Source organism: Trichoplusia ni, chromosome 7, assembly GCF_003590095.1.
Source record: "Trichoplusia ni isolate ovarian cell line Hi5 chromosome 7, tn1, whole genome shotgun sequence".
NCBI lineage: Eukaryota > Metazoa > Arthropoda > Insecta > Lepidoptera > Noctuidae > Trichoplusia > Trichoplusia ni.
The window spans coordinates 2,859,449-2,879,247 of NC_039484.1; the positions used below are offsets into that span (position 1 = coordinate 2,859,449).

A 19,799-nucleotide genomic window follows, 5' to 3' on the forward strand; every position below is an offset into this window, starting at 1 on the left:
CTCTATCTCTGTACCAAATTCCATTAAAATCAGTTCAGTGGTTTAGACGTGAAAGCGTAACAGACAGACAGAGTAACTTTCGCATTTATAATATTAGTAGGGACTACATCTTATGAGCGGTTTAAACTCTGACACCAGGTTGTACATCAACAACTGGATAAGATTGCACAGGCTGTTACTATAAATGTCTATACACATATTAAATTGAACAGCAATTCAGAAGCCAGGGTTTGGTAATACGATTCACCTCCGCTCACATGATTACAGCTAGACATTGAGATTTTGGAATTACATCAAAAACAGTTTGAATAAAACTACTTTTACATTTTTAAATATTAATCACAATTATAATAGAAAACATCTTAATACAAGTATTTGATCGTCAGTATACATATATACTGTATACGCTATGTACAGAATACAACTTTTATATACGCAAAGCAGTTACTATATTACGGTTATATATACTTATTAATTTAAAAAATAAACATGATTCCTTTACAACTAGAGTTAATTTAATATAATCTAATACAGTTATGTATATTTATATTAAAGAGACGAGAGTTTAGTTAAACAGTTCATTTTCACTACTATCTAAGATATTTAACTTCATGCATGTCCTTTTAACATCTACATCTATATCTACACAATTCATGCTTGAGTACAAACCACGGAGGTTTGTATCACACACATTGGAAACTACATTCAAAGGTACTCCCTCGTATCAGTACCTCAAGTTTATAATACATACAGATACATTTAGCACACATTTAAAGTCTTCAGACAGATAAACACACTCTCTCACTCAAGTTGAAGTGAGTCACCCACAATGATTACACAGCTACACCTGCAAGAGTCCAGTGGGAAGGCTGTGGGAGTATCGGGTGTAGAGTGCAGCCCCCTCGCCTAGTTGGGGCGCGCCCCCGGCGGCGCGGCCGCCAGGTCGACGGCCAGCACGGCGGCGGGGGCGGCGCGCCCTCAGCTGCGCCGGTGTCGCCCGCCGCGACGCCGCCGCTCGCGTCGCGCCTGCGTGAGGCAGACAAGCAGGTCAACAACTGGACTGAGTAGGGTAGTAAAGTGAAGAGCAAACATACGTACCGGCGGCACGTCGCCCTCGGCCCAGCGCTCGTAGGCGCGCTCGTGCTTGAGCCACTCCTGGTACTTGTACCACCACTCCTCCCACTTGACGTAGTCGCCCAGCGTCAGGCCCCTGAGGTAGCCCCTCTTCTTGTAGTAGTCGTAGCGCACTCGCACGTCGTCCCACGACGGCAGGCCGGCCGGCGCCGCCAGCAGCAGCTCCTCCGGGTAGCTGCCCTGCGCGGCTCCCTCCAGCGCCCTGTGAACAGTCGCGCTGTGAGTCCGCGGTCTCGCAGTAACACTAAGACTGGCGGTATGAGAGTCACTCACGGGTATGGCGCGGGCGCGGGCGGCGGCGGCGCGGAGTCGTCGCGCTCGATGCGCACGTGCAGCGTGGCCTCGCGCCGCGTGATGCGCATGTTCTCGAGGCGCGCGGAGCGGTCGGCGGACCACTGCGCCATCTTGCCGAAGCGCTCGGACAGCGACAGGCGCACGGGCTGCGGCTCGGAGCTGGCGTCGCTCTCGGACTCCGAGTCGGAGTCGTTGAGCGCGGCCGCGATGGCGGCGGGCGACACGGCGCGCGGCGAGCGGCGGGGGCGCGCGGGGGGCGCGGCGGGCGCGGGGGGCGCGGGGGCGCGCCGCTCGCCCTCGCGCTTGATGTGCGCCGCGCCCGCGCCCGCCGCCAGCTGCGAGCGCTGCCACTCCAGCACCTGCGGGGGAGGGACACACTACAGTACTGTTGCAGGGCTCGTGTGAGGCGGGCACACAGAACATACGAGAAATTAACAGGTATATATACTAAATGCAGTACTAACTCGTACCTTCTCCTCGCGCGTGCGCTTGCTGGCCTCGCGCGCCTTCAGCAGCTCGCGCGTGGGCTGCACGGCGCGGGCGGCGGGCCGCGGGGCCGCGCGGGCCGCGCGCCCGGGAGACAGGCTGCCCAGTCTGTACACAGATGTATCATCAATAAAGTGCATAAATAAAGACTCGATTGCTGTTTACAACATTTCCTCAATATTACTTATGGATTGGTACTTCATTCCCCAGATGTTTCGGCAATCTAGAGAAATTTTTACCTTTACAGGAATCCTTAAAGGTGAGCTAGTGTGGTGATCAATGCTAAAAACCTTACCCAAGGACCGCTATAGATATAGTACGTACCTCGGTTTAATACCCTTGGGCGGCGGCTGTGATGGTCCGGTCTTCTTGTTCTTGGCTGAGCAGACTGAACATGATTCATCGGAACAACTGCTCACTGATGACCCAGAGCCTGATGACTACGGGACAAATAATATTATATGAAGAGATGAAGTTTCTGGTGTAACAGATAGCTTGGGAGGCGATTATTTTTTATATGTTGTTTCACAAGTTGCTGACTTGGTGTATGAAAAGCCTGTCTGTTTAGTCTGAAAACAAGACTTTAAAAACTTATAATAATGAGTGGAAATAAAAAAGAAGGCTTTACCTTAGGACCATGAATCTTTTTAAGCTTACCCAAATTTTTGCACATAAAATTTATAAGTGATTAAGACAGAAATTGAATTTACAAATGAAGTGATATGATCAAGTACAGTAAGCAGGCTATCCTTCAGAGTCTTAAGACATGTAGAGCACGTACCTTCCGGGGGTCTGGCGGTGAGGGTGGCCTGACGGGCCTGGCCGGAGGCGCGCGGCGGGGCTCCGGCCTGCGCGGCGGCGGCCCGGCCGGGCGCGGCGAGCGGCGGCGGGGGCTGCTGCGTCTAAGACAACACGTCATTGATAACACACTAGCATATCTCATCCTCATGTCATGGTAGCATTATAGCATGTATGGAGGATTGTAACGCATTGCCATAAACCGACATAGAAACCCTGATAACGATGGCGGTTCAGGTTTAGGCAGTAAAAGTCTGACACTACCCATTTATTCCCCTGAGGGAGTGGGTGTCCAAGAGGTTCTCAAGCCGTACCTACAAAAAAATGGTACAAGAAGTAAATAATTATGTATCCTTTGCATAGCCAAATGTCCGTTCTTAATTATTTTATTGACAACATGTGCCAAAACCGTTGTGATGAGAGATTCATTAAAGAATATAATCCTTGTGTCGCGGGAGGAACAAACATTCAAGTCACATGCTCAAACATATATGGAAGAAGACAGGACCTCCAGACAGTGTACCACCATAAATTATTTGTATGTATAGTAAAGCCAACGAGACGAGATATAAGAGATGACAGCTGTCGTTGTGTTTCGTGGTACAAGAAAGCAGTCAGTACGGCAGTTGTCAACATATATTATATTATACATACATTCATATGTTATGAACTAGTTCAACCCTTTATTTTTGTCAAAATTCGAACTTTATAATAGTTTATTTAAATAGAAATGTTATGAACAACTGAAAATGTGTTTACATTCTTTATCTCGTCTCGTTGGCCATAACTATAGTAGTGTGTATACCTGATGGGGCTCCGGCGCGGGCTCCGACGCGGACTGCGGCGGGCGGAGCGCGAGCGCGACTTGCGCGGCGAGCGGCGGCCCACCGGGGAGCGGGAGCGGCGTCCCACCGGGGACCGGGAGCGGCGGGGACCCAACGGGGACCTGGGGACAAGAATTATTCATTAGCTTACTATTCGACCTAGATGAACACCAACAGATATGAAATACTTAGTTAAATATACTTATATGCTTAAACCTATACTAAATATAACCAGATTTAGAACCCTTTCACATTAGTGTTTGTTTAGCGTAGGCGCTCGATTATCTACGGAGAAAACGCCACCCAATGCCAAGCAAGAACACAGCATTATTGATCGAAGTACTACGCTCACAAAACTCTAGTGCGAAAGGGAAATTTTACTATGGAAGCCGAAAAGTTATCTAAAATCTTAAGTTATTCCAAGACACCGGTATATTACACGAAATAAGTGGTATATTTAACTACATAGTAAAACCCACATCCTTAGTTACAAATTAGCAAGACCATCACACCTTTTATACACACCATGGCATAGCCACCAATCAAATCGACCATCGCAATCCATTGATAATTTGCCTACAATTTTTATAACATGAAAAGACCTGTCCGCCCAATCCAATAAGCTCTCATCACCCTGGGGTTCATGCCCATGGCGTATAGAAGACCATGCCTTCTCCCTCACCTGGAGCCACGCCTAACTGGAGTCTTGGACCTCGGTGATGGAGACCTCGACCCGGAACCTTCGAGATACAGCTGCTTGTAGCCTGTATGACGCCATCTGTTGATAACAAACGTAACTCGTATTTGAAGGTCACTGTACCCCGGATTCGTGGTGTTAATCTCGTTTATATAAAGTTTTGGGTGTCTTAGAATAACTTTTGTTGATTTTTTTTTAACCGATAGGCCTCCACAGTAAGACATGCATACAAGTATATATTTAAATCTATAGGCTTAATCCGTAGACAAAGACATTGAACAAGCAAAACACCAAATACCGTATCAAGAATAGGGATGACGACAATTTGTTTTTGCAGTGTCCCTCTTGTAGTTTTTTTGTATAATAATGGATACGTATTTTTTAATTTGTCCCGCAAACATAAATTGCCCAAATTACAGTGAATGAAACTTACGCGTGACGTCACGATTGTGTATAAATATTACCCTATCGTTACGTCACAAGCCCCTTCTCCTAAACTTGAAAACAGTTAATCTTTGTCAATTCTAGTTTTTCTGAAAAAGGAAAAAAATACGTGTCTAATATTTTTTCAATTATCTAACTGAGGGACTAATGAGATTTTTTCTTTTTATACCCAGTCGTCATCCCTATTACACTTTTCTAGGTGATGTCTATTTGTGACATTTATACAAGGTCAACATAGGGCGACCTCAAGGGCGTCTTTTATCACAGCGTCATTCTTGCACACGCACGAACTAACGGAATAGGGTATTTGACAAAAAAAAATCTGTTTACTCTATCAGACAGATTTAAAAAAGATATTCAATACGTATTTTTTCTATTATCTCGTGAACAAAAAATTAAGGGAACATAGTGATTTAAAAACGCGGGTCACCATATACCAGTAAGCATTTGACTAGCAAGTGAAGTGTTAGCCTCATTACCATTCGTAACTGCTCTCTATGTGCCTTACTTTTCAACATTCAATATTTTTTTGAAATCTGGCGGACTAAACAGAATTTATATTATTAGATTAAGGCCCGATTTTTCAATCGTCATATAACTTTTATCTGAGGAACAAATATGGCTGTTTGACATATTTTCTATACAAAAGCTGTCAAAACGTCAAACATATTCGTCGAATAAAAGTTATCTGGCTATTGAAAAATCGGCCCTTAAACATATAACCTACTAGCTGTTGCCCGCGACTTCGTCCGCGTGGTTAGAAGATATAAGTTATAATTTATACCTGCTTTCTATCTATCTTGTAGGATTCAGTCAGCGTTTGCAATGTAAGCGCAAAAAATGAGTTTTTTTACGACCTCACATTAGAAACCCCAAAAATTGTAGCCTATGTGTTATTCTGATGTATAAGCTATATTGTGGTAAAGTTTCATTCAAATCCATTCAGTAGTTTTTACGTAAAAGAGTAACAAACATCCATCCATCCATACTTACAAACTTTCGCCTTTATAATAGTAGTAGGATTCTCTATGCGTTATTCTAGCGGTAGTCGCTTGAAGGCAGTCTTCACAGACCTAAGATCTCTACCCCAAGTCATCACTTAGTACTAAATAAGTAGGAGCTATTCTTACCTATTAGGGTCCTTCTCCTCAACTTCTAGAAGCTTCCGATCCCAGCTGCCAGGCGAGGCCTGGCGAGCTCTCTTCATGACGTTGTCTATTTCCTTACGACGACCCGCAGGGTTCGATGGATCTGAGAGAATGTTATGTTGTTACTCAATGTTTTGTAGAGAACTTTACCTGGCTATTTTGCCAGACTTTGAAAAATCACCACTAAACAGAAAATTCTAGTCTCAAAATAAGCAAGGCTTGTATTACGAGTACTAGACAACTGATTAACATACATATGCCTATATTTCTAAATACATACATAAAATATAATATAAATTACACCCAGACACAGAACCAACAATCGTACTCATCACACGAACATTTGTTCCGGGTGGGAATCGAACCCACGACCTCTGGTATAGCAGTCAGGGCCGCTAACCACTAGATCAAAATACCAGTCTTAATATTATTCTTGTCAGTCTTAATAATACTTGCCGGACACAAAACTACGCACAGTTCTGATTGGATATTTTTGCGTCCATCCTCCTGCATACGAATAATTGGACTACTAGAAATAACGAAAATTCAAATTTCTTTTAAACTTTAATTCATTTCAACGCCTCACTTTAAATTAAACCAACACTACAATCAAATTCTTCTAGTGCCAATGACCCTAAATTAACTTCTAGATTATGAAATTCAAGATTACCCGTTATCCTCGAATGCTGTGGGTTCCTATCCATGTGGAGTCGATTCTTGGAGGCCGTCTCCGCGGCCCGGGAAACCGAGCCATTGCGCCGGGACGACATCCTGCAACACAGGTACATTCTAATGATACTCCTGGAATATACAACCTTCTTTCAGAAGGTATATTATCAAATTACTCCATCAAATTTGGGTTGAGCGGAAGCTTCGTACGTTTACGTTTTAAGCGTAAATATTGGATAAAAGAAAAAAGATACAGAAACAAGTTGGGTAAGCTTCTGGAGAAATATAGGTCATAATTTTTTATTTTCAGACTTCTGCTGACTAAAATCCACCTATATTCCTTCAATACTCAATACTTATAACTCCCAAAATGTAGTTTCAGGAGGTAATTTTAGGTACAATGTACAATTATGGACCCCGTAGGGCACAGCATCATTAGGAGAGAGAGAATTAATGTATTTGAATTTCGTGTACCGGGGTCGCGGTAACCCTTTCGGATAATCGCGCTGCCCCGGTAAACATCAGCCCTAATGGGCTATACAGAAACTATACAACCTGGTATTGCACTGATTCAATTCAATTAGTACCGAATACCATAATATTGCATTGCATAGGTGGAAAATTATTTGATAAGTTCACAGGTAGTCATGGCCGTCATGGAGCCTAGGAGAGAGGAGGAATATGCTAATTATATTATATTTTTGTCATGTATATTATATTCATGTACTGTGCGTATTTTATACAACTTCTTTAACTAATAGTTTATTTTATTATATTATTTTCATATATTTTTATACTATTCATTACAGTTTACGCTCCACACCGCAGTGGTTTACGAATCACGATATTATTAAAATAACTTAAGTATGGTGGATTTATAATGATTAATTTAATAATAGTTTACTGATGCTTATTTATCGAGACAGCCCGACTAGTTTCGGACCCAACAAGAGTCTTTAGCGTGCTGACAAGGCGTCGAGACGAAACGGTTTGACACTCAAAACTAGTCACGCGATCTGCATAAATACGCGTCAATAAACCATTTTCATATAAATAGGACTTATTATTACTTATTTTGATAACGTTTTACTAATCACTCGACTAGTTACGGACCCAAACGGAGTCTTTAATACGCTGATAAGGCGTCGAGTCGAACTTGACTGTCGAAACTAGTCAGGCGAACCGGATAAATACGCGTGACTGAACTAAATGTTAATGGTGAAAGTTTAATGGATCGAACATGAGACTTGAAAGGAACCACTGTAGACTGAAAGTATTTGTTGAAGTGGTTAAACTAGTATGATTCCAATCACTATATAGAACCAATTCGCTTGCATGCTTGCTTGGTACTTGGTTAAGACGCTCTGGATAAACTTTTTTATTAAATGAGTCGCATAAAGAGTTAATTATCTAAAAAAAATCTACTGGCTATACTGTCGTCTTAATACTCTATATTGTGTGTACTACTAAAGGTTTATCAAAGTGATACCACTTCTTAGGGTTTTTACTGTGATCAGAAATATGATTATAATGATATGATTGACTGTATAATGATGATATAGCGTAATTAACTCATAATACAAGTGCCATGTCATCTTGTGTAAAATTACTGTGTCTTATGAACGGATATGAGATTGAGAAACATCATATATGGAGACATCTCTCTGGCACAATACTTTATGTAGTATATGCCAAGTAATATGTAATCAAAGCTAAATGAATGAAATAAATGAAAATATGTTTACTTAAATTCTTGTATCATATCTTATTAAAGCCATTGTTGTCTCAGAATAATTATATTTTATTAAGTTATGTTTTTTAAAATAAATTAAATGTTTATTTTTAAAATAACAATTACTATTATTACAGATACAGTAAAAATATATATTTATAATAATATAATCTTGCTGTCTCAAATCAATGCTTTATTCAGTAGCTAGATATTGCGATCACCAAATATATATATCACGGTACTTATGAGTATACATTTTAAGATTGTTAGTTCTTAAAAGGTAATGCAAGGCTATCTTAATCTAAATCATCTGAGTTTCACACATATACTTTTCACGTGTTATCTCTAAGAAAATACAATAACCATCCTGTAGACTTCTCTTCCACATAAAACAGTAATAATTTAAAATTTAGTGAGAAAAAAATATATAACTAAAGGTTTTCTTACATAAAACCCATACTACAATCTACAAGTACATTAAAATGACTGAATGTACTGAATAGAATATATGAATAGACTGGAGCAGTAGCGAACAAGAGTCGAAGAGGTTGGAGGCCTTTGCCAAAAGGCAAACAGAATAGAAAATATATATAGAAACAAATAAATAAACATAAGAAATTTTCAAGTGTCTGAAAAGACTAGAATAAAGTTACAATTGTACACAATAAGAGACTTTAAATGAAGATTTCAACTTTAAAACATTGAATTGATTATTTGCGAACAAAATTATGTCCATTCAGTTACAGTGTCTTGTAGACTCCTTTGTTTGAATGTATTACTCATAATTTATGCTGATTTATTTATGTTTTGTCTATTGCAATGCTATGTACCGATACTAGACGATTGATAAGACTTAGATGTGTTTCAAGAAACTTGTAGACAAATGCACTAAGTTGTATTGTTTTTTCTAGGAACACTTGGTCTGAAACATATCTAATATATAAAATTCCCATGAAGCTGTGTTAGTAAAACTCCTCGGAAACTGCTTGACCAATTCTCATGAAACGTTTTGAGCGTATTTGATTAGTCCGAATCAGAAAACCTTGATTTTATATACCTCTAGGATATATACTTTTTTAGTTTTAATTGTATTTATGTGTTTTCTATACAAGAAAATCTGTAGAAATAATTTATGTGAGCTAGTGTTGTATAAATAAAATAAATTGACAATATAATTTAATGTAAGTTCTATATCCAACCATAGTTTTGAAATTAGCCACATCTGAATCAAAATGATAACTTTTGTTTTGAACATTTTAAAACTATAATAATATGTACCCTGAGTGGTATATCTCCTACAATTTATAGCTTATTTATTCAGTATATTTCACTATTAAAGATAGAATTGGAATTATTGGAATAATTTTTACGTTTAAGACCATGTTTCACAGATTTGTTGTGAGTAAATACTGATTCTTACATTAAGATTTAAGCTAATTTTGTGGAAGTATTAAGATTAACAAGTCCACATGAATAAAAATGTCAATACACTTGTTATTTTTATGTTTTGCTTTACACTTCAAACTATTTAGCAAGACGGTTCACGATACAAGGAGGCTTTGTCGAAGGTTGAAGCCCTACGCAGTAACTACACCGCACTTCTGTATGTAAGTAAGTATAGGTATAATCTTTGTCTATTACACGTTAAGAATCGATCGTCACGAGATTATAACACCGTAAGAACTGTATTAAATTGATTGATAATGTCAACACTAACTTATTTCACTTGTAAAACGCTGTTATTCGTGGCGAATACATAACTGTACGGCCTTTTTCTATAAATACACGCACAAGATGGCTGCTGTATCGATTTTTCCTCACCTGCATTAAAACCATGAAAGTCTTACCTGAGCGACTCCGTTTAAGGATCGGATGGAGCAAGGGCTCCGAACGCGCGCGGCGGGTCGCGGGGGGCGAAGCCCCGGTGCCTGGCGGCGGGCAGACGCGAAGCCCGGCGGCGCCGCTGTAAAAACCGACATACTTAGAATGCGAAAGCGGCGCGCGGGCGTACGAAAGCTTCGCGAGGGGCGAAGCGACCACGATCGACACAGGCCCACGCGAGGCGAACATGCAGCCTCCGGGCACACGCGGCGAGGCCTCGCGGGACAGGCCGAACGCGGCTTCACAACATACTCCATAATGCAGATCCTCGAAGATGGCAGGCTGAACATCCAACATCAAATACTATATTCACCTTATTATATATCACAAAACAAAGTTACGAACCAGTATAAAACACGTAAACTTTTCACTCAAATTCAATGAAGTCCGAGACGGCGTAATTCGCTAGAAGTATCCGCGACACGCCTTTCTACGTTCATCGGCCATTTTGTATAGCAATTCATTGACCTTTCTCTTTCTCTTCGAATTGCGCGTTTCATCCTGCTAGTGATGAAGTGAAAGGTCGATAAATTAAAAAGTTAAAGACTCTTAACGTTCTCATTAAAGTAAATGAAAAAAAACATTATTTTTTATTCTTGAAAGAAAACAAACTGATAATCATAAATAATAAAATTGATTATTTATACAATGACCATAATTAAAAATCAAAAACAATTATTAATTGTTTCATGAATGCAATAACAAAACGCTGCAATTTTATTGCCAACGTATAAATTTCTACCTATTTAGTAGTTTTGTTGTCAGAAACAAGTAATTCTCCATGCTTTTAAAATTTAAATCTACTAACAGTGCAGTGACAACGTCCGTCGGGGTAGGATGTGTTACTTGCACTTTAAAATTTAGTTTTTAAAACTATCGTTAGCTGTAGCATAATTGTATATCAAGTTATCAGTTTAAATATTTACATAATATTAGTAGTTTAAGTTTATTTAATGTTACGTATACTTGTTATCGAAATACACGGTACTAAAGTTTTTAAACTAAATGAAAAGTTAAACCAATACTGCCATACTGGTTTGAAAATAGCCAACTGCAAGGAAATTCTGGTAAGTGTTACGTGACTGTTATTTAATTAACATTTAAAATTACCTCTTTCATATTGAATCAATTTGTTTCGTAAATGTGGGTAGTTAGCAATACAAAAAACTACCGCAAAACGAAGCGATTTTTATATTGCGAAACGGAAACTGTATTTTTGAATGTTTTATAAACGTAAACATTATTTCAATTATAATAATATATGTGGTTTGCTAAAGCGATTATTCTTTGTATATCCTGATATGTGTACTTATTTAATAATATTTTTAATGTTGTGGTCTAAAATTGTTTCTTATTTGATTATGAGGCTCTAGGTCAAAACCTGATCATTTAAAACTCGAGCCGGTTTTAATCCCAGAATATTGCTATTTAGAATTTAGATTAAAATATTTTTAATGGGAAAACATTTAGATGGCACCTAATTGTATTGTGGATTTTTTTAAGCACCAATTAAATTTAAATTAGATAAAGCGTATCTTAATATAGGAACAGCGAGATGACAGACAATCAGACAGAAAGCGGAGCTTTAGCAACAGGGTTCCATCTGAAGCTGAACACATAGTATACGAATTCCTAAAAAACGAGCCCAACTTATATTTTGTTTCAAAATATGTAAATACAAAATTAATTTATGTTATTTGTCGTAAAAACAGTTTACGGAAAGGTCCCTTGATTTAAATATGTGATTAATATTATGCATATGACATTCAAACCGGTATTAACTTCATAAAACCTTGGTATCACGGCTGCATGGTAAGCGGACTAGTATAGGGTCAAAAATGACCACTGTATTTAACCAAGTGATCCTTGCGAGGAAAGGTTTGATCATTTATAACCACGCTAGCTTACTGGGCTGCGGTTTTTTGAAAACCTGGCTTCGAATCTTTGTTTTGTGGTGTCTTAGAATAATTTAGAAAATAGATATAACTTACTACCTTACTACTGGCTGCACGGATAGCCGAGTGATAGCGGTCACTACGCCAAATCTATTGCCCTCAACGTGTCGCGGGCTCGACTCTCAGGACATTTGATCTTCGAATGCTTGTCCCGAGTCTGGGTGTCTTAGTGCATGTGACTTGAATGTTTGTGAAACCTCCGCGACACAAGCATTAAGAACATTACTGCGGGAGTCGTCTTTTAAAAAATATAATCAGATTCAATTATGAAATTTCTAATTACCATCATATTACCATACTAAGCAATTATGAAACCGATAAGATTGTTATCGCGGACGTTAATTGCTGTAATGACAAACAGATTACATGACTGGTCTGTTGGTCTAGTGGTTAGTAACCCTGACTGTTATACCGGAGGTCGTGGGTTCGATTCCTATCCAGGACAAATGTTTTTGCGATGGGCATGATCATTTATTCTGTGTCTGCCGTGTCTAGGTGTTATTTATCTATATTATGTATGTATTTAGAAATATGCATGTATTAGCTGTTGCCTACAGGCCCGCTCACTAGAAAATGATCCCACGGAAACAAAAAACTCGGAATAAAAACTATCCTATGTGTTAATCCTGGTTATAAACTATCTGTGTATCAAGTTTCGTCTAAATCCATTTAGCGGTTTTTGCGTGAAAGAGGAACAGACAACCATACAAACAAACTTTCGCGTTTATAACATTAGTAGGAAGGTTATCAGTTGTCGCTTTGCTTAGTTTGAGATAAGACTCTAGACTCGACTTACCCCCGCCCTTCCACATAGACAGTGCCGGCGTAAGGGCCACTGACACCCCGGGCGAAAATATTGTGGCGCCCACTTGAGGAAAGCAATATCAAGTGTTAGTTTTTTGCTGATCCCAAGTAAAATTATATTAAGAATTTCATCTTTCCTGTAGCGTTACGTTTGGCGGTGGAAGTATTCCACCTCTAGCGTACAGCACAATTCTGAGGGTTTGCGCCAGGACAGGCAAGAAACTCCAACTTCAGACCTTGGCGCCCCCCAGAATTTGTCGCCATGGGCCATCGCCCCATCACGCCCCCCCTTAACGCCGGCACTGCACATAGAAACTAGAAACTATAATTCTAGAACCTTTTTTAAAAATTGAAATAAAACTACTTTTACGGATTTTATGAATTCTCTTTTTCTTTACAGGTTATCTTTTGATCTTCTTAAATCGTCGTTGAACTTATGGTAAGTCACTTTCCATTGTTAACTATGCAAGTAGGTTCTCTTTCAATTACGCCGTCACACGTGTATTACATACACTGAGGAGGAAGTCGTGGCTAAGCACGGACAAATAAAAGACACTCAGTGAGAAAATTTCGTTTTCACCGTTTGGCTACTGAACCATAAAAATATTAAAACAAAATTAACATTTGGAAGATCAAAGTCAAAAATAAGATAGAAGATATATTTATGTACCTATTTAGATTCTGTTGCATATGATCTAAATAATACCATTTCTCTTTTTTGATAACCGCTATCGCGGAAAGATTAAAAATATCAGCAGTTATCACGAAAGCATTTTCACATTATTTCAGAAGGTCAAACGGAGTTGCTATGACAATTATGATCAATCAACAGAATACAAAATATTATTTTCTAAAAAAACATTACTCCCGCAGTAAAGAATTTAATCCTTGTGTCGCGGGGGTTTTAGAAACATTCAAGTCACATACACAAAGACACCCGGACTCAGGACAAGCATTCGTGGATCACAGAAATGCTTGTCCTACGCGGGGATCTAAACCGCTATCCGAATCAATTATTCTGTAAGTTCTTCCTAAAGAAAAGTTTGTGACGTTGTAGGGTTTAACCTCAGGATCTACTGGACCGAGAATGGAAATACTTTTACCAATAGAAAAACACGTTATTTGTGAATGTCATAGGGTGTATAGTTAAGATTTCGGGTCGAGTCCGTAAAATTGACGTGAGAAAGGGGAGGCGTATGCCCAGTAATGGGAGGACAAAGGCTGTGGAGTGTGGTTGATGATGGTGATGATAATATTAATATGAGAATTTGCGAACGTATCCCTGTCTCACTATCAGGCTAAAACTACTGAACCAATTGTACTTTTTATCTTAAAAAAATGGTTGCAAAGGATGGGAAGGGGGGGGGGCGAAGTATATTATATTATTTTCTTGTTAAATAATGTATAAACTGAAGTCCACGCGGACGTAGTCGCGGGCAACAGCTAGCAAGTCAAATGTGGATCTGTCAAATCAAATCAAAGGTCATTTATTCAAATTAGGCAGCACTTTTTAAAAGTCAGATTACATTGGAAAGCACCCAGTTTCGCCCTTCACGTTTCTTAAGTGCTTTTGCTGTGGAAGAGGAAACAGAGCAACAAACTCTCCAGTTCAGTGTCCGTTTGTTATTTATGAATGTGTAAGTCTGTATGTGTCCACGTGTCTCTAGTTGAAACATGCGTGAGTAAAAGTAAACCGTTCTGTGTCTTATCATGCGAGCCATTTATGATCATATATACATATATGTAAGTATATTATATAGTATGTATGATGCATGGAACGTGTATGTAAAGTGAATAGATGATGGTTTGTTTTGAAGAGTTGAAAATGGTTTTACTTAATTTATAAATAACTAGCTTTTCGCCCTCGCCTTTGCCCGCGTCGAGGTCGGTTATATCGCGTTTCCAAGAGAACTCTTCAAAAGTCCGGGATAAAAACTTTCTCAAGGTCAACTCTATCTCTGTACCAAATTTCATTAAAATCAGTTCAGTAGTTTAGACGTGAAAGCGTAACAGACAGACAGACAGACAGACAGACAGAGTGTTGTGGGCGCGGTCGACCAATGGCCACGAGGTAGCTGTTAGACTACGGTCGCGGCGGTCGACTGCCCGGGGACGGTGTCCCACAGTGTTTGGTACGTGCGTAGCTTGCGCTGGTGCGCACGTACCCCACGCACCCCTCTGTGCGTAAACTAGAGAAACCAATTGAAGAGGGTACCGAGGTACCGAGGTGCGACGTCATACACCCCACGTCTCTACTAGAGGATTTTGAAGAAAACGCCGAGTAAATCTTCTAATCAGGATCGGAGGTTCGCCAATTTTTCTTCGTAGATGTTGTCCGTACTGAAGCTGAGCTGCGACTGACTCACGACGGAAAGCCCCGCTGCTTTTATACAACGAGACTTTACCGCCGCGTGCGCCACTCCAATAAGACTCGTATTGGAGTTAATTTTCACTTTGGCGAACCCCTTTACCTTGTATTTATTCATCCATTTTACATTAAATACACCTTTTTATGTTTTATTATGATAAATATTTGTTATTCTTATCTAAATAACACCTTACAAGATACGTACTTAATTGTATTTATTAATTATCGACCCAGAAACACCAATATACCGGCCGTCTTATTGGAGTCATTTACACATTTGTTCATAACTTTTTACTCCGACGGCCGATCTTCAAAATTCCAACGGATTTGGCGTTTCTGGGCGATTTCCAATAAGATATTCACCCTTACATTTAAAAACAACTTAAAGTAAAAAAGTCAATTTTACAATTCTTATTACGTAACCATTAACTTTCATAGTTCAACAATTTTACACTCAATAACTTTACAAATGGACACAAATGTGACAATAGTCTATGATAGCGTAAATAACAATAATTAGAAATATAAACAATAATAAAAATATGTAAAATCCTATTTCTAATTCACTATATGTCTGTGGGGCGGGCCGCGATGTGCGCGGTACCCCACACCTTTCTTTGCCGGCGGCAGCGCGGCGCCTTACTTTGGGTTGTTGATACTATTATAACTAATAACAACTTAACCTAACCAACGTAAATTACAACAAATAAACAAAAATGCAAATATCTTATTTCTAATGAAAAATGTGTGTGAGGCGGACCGCTATGTGCGCGGTACCCCACACCATTTGCCGGTGATAGCGCGGCACCTTACTTTTAGTCGCCGACACAGAGTTACTTTCGCATTTATAATATTAGTAGGGATGTTTCTGTTGAAGTCCTGTACTCAATGGGAAAAACGGAACGTATTTATTGGAGGTGAGCTTTGCTGAGAACTGTCAGACTGTCACTAGACTTATATCTCATGAACGACTGACTGAATTTGCTTGCGAGGTTTCCCTTATTTTATTAGTAGGGAATCCTAGTCAATAGCTTTTTGAGGCAACATTATATAAGTCGTCGCGAGCAATAGCTAGTTTTAAATAAATGTAAATTCCCTTAGCTTTGCGATTATGACGAAAAATAGTGATGATTCTTATTAACTCTTAAAGAGTTTCGTTCTACCAATCATTGGCGGGGTTACATTTCTCGTAAGGTGCATCGCAGACGGTAGACTATCCGTGGCGCACGTCACTCCATCGCAATTCGCTAATAATTGACATTAAAATCGAATATTCTTTTTATTATTTACTCTGTTTGAAAGAGATCAACAAACTAAAGTTAAAGTCGTGACCTTTTTATCTTTTAACAATTAAGATATTTAATTGAATTCAGGTGCGTTGACCCTAGATAAACAAACAGCGTGCAAGGGGATAAGTTATTATAAACTACTAGCTTTTAGCCCGCGGCTTCGCCCGCGTCGAGGTCGGTTATATCGCGTTTCCAAGAGAACTCTTCAAAAGTCCGGGATGAAAACTATCCTATGTTCTTTCTCAATGTCAACTCTATCTCTGAACCAAATTTAATTTTTTTTTTATATATAAATAAATAAAAAATGCGGACAACATCACATACATTATCCTGAACCCAAAGTAAGTTTCTAAAGCACTTGTGTCATGGAATTCAGATACAACGAAGGTACCACAAACACCCAGACCCGAGACAATGTAGAAATGTGAATTTTTACATTGACCCGGCCGGGGATCGAACCTCAGAGCTAGCGACACCTTGAAACCGGTGCGTGCGCCACTCGACCACGGAGGTCGTCAAATCAGTTTAGTGGTTTAGACGTGAAAGCGTAATAGACAGACAGAGTTACTTTCGCATTTATAATATTAGTAGGGATTTACACTGTCTGTACTATATTCTTTACGTAGCCTAAAGGTATAAAGACTGGATTGCAAACTCAAAGTATTATTATCCTTCACCGTTTTCATCGAAACAATTCAATTTTTTTCAAGACAGACAATAGTGCATGCTGGATTCAAACCTACGATATTTGTTGAAGTGAATATTTGAGTTGATTATTTTATTTTCCTATATAGGGCGAAAGAAGTTTCAATTCAGTCGTGTAGTCAATCAATCAATTTATTTGTACCGTCATAAACGCACTTGTTTTTTTGAAAGATCGAATCTCATCTCTTTAATGATTTGAATCCTTGTGTCGCGAGAGTTTCACAAACATTCATGTCACAAGCACAAAGACGCCCAGATTTGTTCTGCGCGTGGATTGAACTCCCGACTCCTCGCTCTCATTGACCTATACTCAGCTATCCGCATAGTACATATGCAAAATATATATATGCGATTACAATTATGACGTAACGCCATATTAAATAGCAACAAGAATGACAATATCGTGATTAAATATTATCTATCCGATGCTGTCGTACGCTTACGAAGTAAATAAAGGATCATTGGAAAAACAAGGTTCAAAAATCATGATAGCATCACGTGATAATCATGATTGTGGTACAGTCATCAACAAAAGTTAACTGCATCAGCATCATCCTAGCCTTTTCCAACTATGTTGGGGTCGGCTACCAGTCCAACCGGATTCAGCTAAGTACCAGTGTTTTACAAGGAGCGACTGCCTATCTGACCTCCTCAACCTAGTTACCTGGGCAACACGATACCATTTCGTTAGACTGGTCGTCAGACTTTCTAGCTTCTGACTACCTGTAACGACTGTCAAAGATGTAGGAGTTATTCCTACATCATAGCCGGGACCCAGAATTTAACGCGTTTAATTTTTTTTTAAGATACAGAATGTTACTGTAGACTTTCTGGTCACCAATATTGATGATAATTTCACTGAAATGAAACTACTTTCACGGATTTCATCGCGGTTTAATTTGTCAAATCAGTCTGCCCGTGACCATGATACCTGCAAAGGTGTCGAAACGTCGGGAACTAAAATCTAAAATTAAACCGCGATAAAATCCGTAAAAGTAGTTTCATTTCAATGTCTAATAGTTTCGTAAACCTAAGAAACCACTAGATAATTTCACTATTCGAAGATTGACTTTTGTTTCTGATTGTACACGCTGTTGCTACGTTATTTTTAAGTTGAAAAACTGGTTTCAATTTGAATTCTGCTGTATTTGCTGTATTTTTTACTGTTTGATGTGTTACCAAGCTCAATACTCAATATTTTGTTTGCCTCAATGTGTAAAGGTGTTAAAAATTTGTAACAACATTTATTTGCCTTCGTCTGTTATTCGTAGTTATACCAATATGTTTAGAAATAGAACATCAACTGTGATTATTTCAACTGTCTAGCTATTACTGTTCACGAGATTCACCCTGGTGACAGACGAACAGACAGCCTTGTGACAGTAAGTAGTTTCTATTAGCATTTTCCTGGCATTTTCAAAATGTTACAATAATGAGTCTCGTTGCACGGTTCCTAAATGTCATTCTCATGAAGAAGAACCGGCAAGAAACTCCATAAGATACTGTTTTCAAAATAAATGATTACAGTATAATCTAAATCTTAAGTTATGTTTTCAATCGATTTCATGAAGTAGGAGGTTCTCTGTTCATTTGTCTTATCTTTTACTATCTGTTGCCCGCGACTTCGTCCCCGTGGGTAGAAGATATAAGTTATGATTTATACCTGCCCTGTTTTTTTTCACATTTTCAATTGTATCTTCGCTCCTGTTAGTCGCAGCGTGATGGTTTATAGCCTAAAGCCTTCCTCGATTAATGCTCTATTCAACACAAAAAGAATTTTTCAATTTGGACCAGTAGTTCCTGAGATTAGCGCGTTCAAACAAACAAACTCTTCAGTTTTATATATAAGTATATAGATACCTCAGAACATGGGAGTGAGTGAATGGATTTTGATTTTATTTTCTATTCATACGACGTCAAATGCTGTCAATTGGCCACATACAAATTTCATTAAGTTAAAATATTTGGTTTATAGTTAAAATAAATTATTATTCTTTGGATGAGGACCCCTAACGACGACAACACAACAATTTAAGGAACTTCTTAATAGCCTTATCAATTTCTTTTTAATTAGCCAGCTATTAACGATAAATTAGATATGTAAATATATTTATCTGTATAAAGGTCATCGCACACCTAGAGTAGGTTTAATTCACACGATTTCGGACATTAATGTTAACCTTCGACGCAAAAAGTGGGGTGTTATAAGCTTGACGTGTCTGCCTGCTTTCTTAACGCGGCTTACTCACGCGTTTTTATCGGGATCGCCTGCCTAGTTTTGCACCCAACCGGAGTCCTTAATCATGAGCTGACTCGACGGTGGAGTTTATTCCGATAAATAAGCGTGATAGTTAAATAGGGATGATGACAATTTTTTTGCAGTGTCCGTCTTGTAGATTTTTGTATAATAATGGCTACGTGTTTTTTAATTTTTCCCGCAAACATAAATTGACCAAATTACAGTGAATGAAACTTACGCGTGACGTCACGATTGAGTATAAATTTTACTCTATCGTTACGTCACAAGCCCCCACTCCTAAACTTTAAAGCAGTTAATCTTTGTCAATTCTA

At 39.0% G+C, this 19,799-nt stretch overlaps 3 protein-coding genes across 4 annotated transcripts in view; 1 reads left to right on the forward strand and 2 right to left on the reverse strand.

The window, feature by feature from the left end:
* The window catches only part of LOC113495942 (calsyntenin-1), a 244,186-nt gene that overhangs the window by 99,206 nt on the left and 125,181 nt on the right, over positions 1-19,799 (reverse strand). The window lies entirely within an intron of this gene.
* Positions 288-10,669, reverse strand: LOC113495943 (serine/arginine repetitive matrix protein 1). The gene is made up of 12 exons (XM_026874948.1): positions 10,453-10,669; positions 10,074-10,189; positions 6,496-6,596; positions 5,808-5,928; positions 4,219-4,314; positions 3,518-3,658; positions 2,696-2,816; positions 2,239-2,354; positions 1,899-2,022; positions 1,408-1,787; positions 1,099-1,336; positions 288-1,026 (listed from the first exon to the last, which is right to left on the reverse strand). Exons 3-12 carry the CDS (start codon positions 6,593-6,595, stop codon positions 979-981), a joined length of 1,485 nt encoding a protein of 494 aa, XP_026730749.1. The 5' UTR covers position 6,596; positions 10,074-10,189; positions 10,453-10,669; the 3' UTR covers positions 288-978.
* LOC113495944 (protein phosphatase 1 regulatory subunit 3C) overlaps positions 10,905-19,799 on the forward strand; it is a 38,929-nt gene continuing 30,034 nt past the window's right edge. Inside the window, exons 1-2 of one of the 2 annotated variants that reach the window (XM_026874949.1) lie at positions 10,905-11,174; positions 13,267-13,305. The gene's annotated coding sequence lies outside the window, so the exon portion shown is untranslated. The remainder of the gene's footprint in view (positions 11,175-13,266; positions 13,306-19,799) is intronic. The other variant, XM_026874950.1, reaches the window with a different exon arrangement.

What these genes read in the sequence shown, in the direction of transcription:
- LOC113495943 (XM_026874948.1), bottom strand. Translation starts at nt 6,595, where the DNA reads ATGTCGTCCCGGCGCAATGGCTCGGTTTCCCGGGCCGCGGAGACGGCC. An exon ending in GAGGAGAAGGACCCTAATAG is followed by an intron (nt 4,315 to 5,807) that starts GTAAGAATAGCT and finishes TGTTATCAACAG; the next exon opens with ATGGCGTCATACAGGCTACA. An exon ending in CCGAGGGCGACGTGCCGCCG is followed by an intron (nt 1,027 to 1,098) that starts GTACGTATGTTT and finishes TGCCTCACGCAG; the next exon opens with GCGCGACGCGAGCGGCGGCG.